The sequence below is a fragment of the Octopus bimaculoides genome, unplaced genomic scaffold (assembly GCF_001194135.2).
Source record: "Octopus bimaculoides isolate UCB-OBI-ISO-001 unplaced genomic scaffold, ASM119413v2 Scaffold_12528, whole genome shotgun sequence".
NCBI classification, from domain to species: Eukaryota; Metazoa; Mollusca; class Cephalopoda; order Octopoda; family Octopodidae; genus Octopus; species Octopus bimaculoides.
In genome coordinates this window covers 46,210-47,534 of record NW_026356536.1, presented here as the reverse complement: position 1 = coordinate 47,534, position 1,325 = coordinate 46,210, and the positions used below count along the sequence as shown (strand labels likewise).

Genomic DNA, 1,325 nt, shown 5'->3' with positions numbered 1-1,325 from the left:
ATGTGGGGGCGACACATGAAATCTTTCGAGTGAGATCGTTGCCGGTGCCCCTGGGCTGGCTCATGTGCAGGCAGTGACACATGAAATCTTTCGAGCAGGATTGTTGCCAGTACCCCCTGACTGGCCTTCGTGCGGGTGACACGTAAAAGCACCCACTACACTCTCTGAGTGGTTGGCGTTAGGAAGGGCATCCAGCTGTAGAAACTCTGCCAAATCAGATTGGAGCCTGGTGTAGCCATCTGGTCCACCAGTCCTCTGTCAAATCGTCCAACCCATGCTAGCATGGAAAGCGGACGTTAAACGACGACGACGTGTGTGTGTGTGTCTCTTTGTTCTTCCTCCATCGCTTGACAACAATGTTGGTGTGTTTACATCCCCGTAACTTACCATTTCAACAAAAGAGACCGACAGAATAAGTATGAGGCTTACAAAGAATAAGTCCTGGAGGTTGATTTGTTTGACTGGGGTGGGGGGCGTTGCTCTAGCATGGCCGCAGTCAAATGACTCAAACAAGTAAAAGACTAACAGAAGGGTGTACATTGATTTTAATATAATTCATTCTGGGGAAAGAAAAGGTGTAGATGGGAATATTCCAAACACCTCAGCCTTGATCCCTCATGATGGGGCCCCACCCATGCTGGGCCCTGCTTTCAGCTTTGTTTTAGATCAGATTTAATGATAGTAATTTCCCCATTTCCCAAAAAAGCAATTAACCATGTTTAATTATGCTGTATTATGCAGGTGGATGCTTATGTGTGTCACGTCTGTGCTAAAGGAGACGGCGAAGAGTTTATGTTGCTATGTGATGGGTGTGATGATGCGTTTCACACCTACTGCCTTACACCACCGATGCCTGAAGTGCCCAAAGGAGACTGGAGATGTCCCTCATGTGTAAAAGAGGTAACGGTATTTCACTTCTTTTCTTATCATTTACATGTCTTTTCAACCCACCCCTCTTGTCTCCTCAGTTTTGTCATTAATTCTATTATTATTGTAATATCATCATCATCATCATCCGTTTTCCATGCTGGCATGGGTTGGACGATTTGACTGAGGACTGGCGAACCAAATGGCTACACCAGGCTCCAATCTGATTTGGCAGAGTTTCTACATATGGATGCCCTTCCTAATACCAACCACTCAGAGCGTGTAGTGGGTGCTTTTACGTGCCACCAGCATGAAGGCCGGTCAGGCGGTACTGGCAACGGCCACGCTCAAAATGGTGTATTTTATGTGCCACCTGCACAAGAGCCAGTCCAGGGGCACTGGCAAAAATCTCGCTCGAAAGTCCTTACACATGCTGCGGGCACAAATATATAGAAATT

At 46.8% G+C, this 1,325-nt stretch overlaps 1 protein-coding gene across 1 annotated transcript in view; it reads left to right on the top strand.

Moving 5' to 3' along the window:
• LOC106868491 (lysine-specific demethylase 5A) overlaps positions 1–1,325 on the top strand; it is a 65,922-nt gene that overhangs the window by 29,006 nt on the left and 35,591 nt on the right. The window contains exon 8 of the mRNA XM_052978276.1: positions 742–900. Within this exon, the coding sequence (XP_052834236.1) occupies positions 742–900 (159 nt within the window). The remainder of the gene's footprint in view (positions 1–741; positions 901–1,325) is intronic.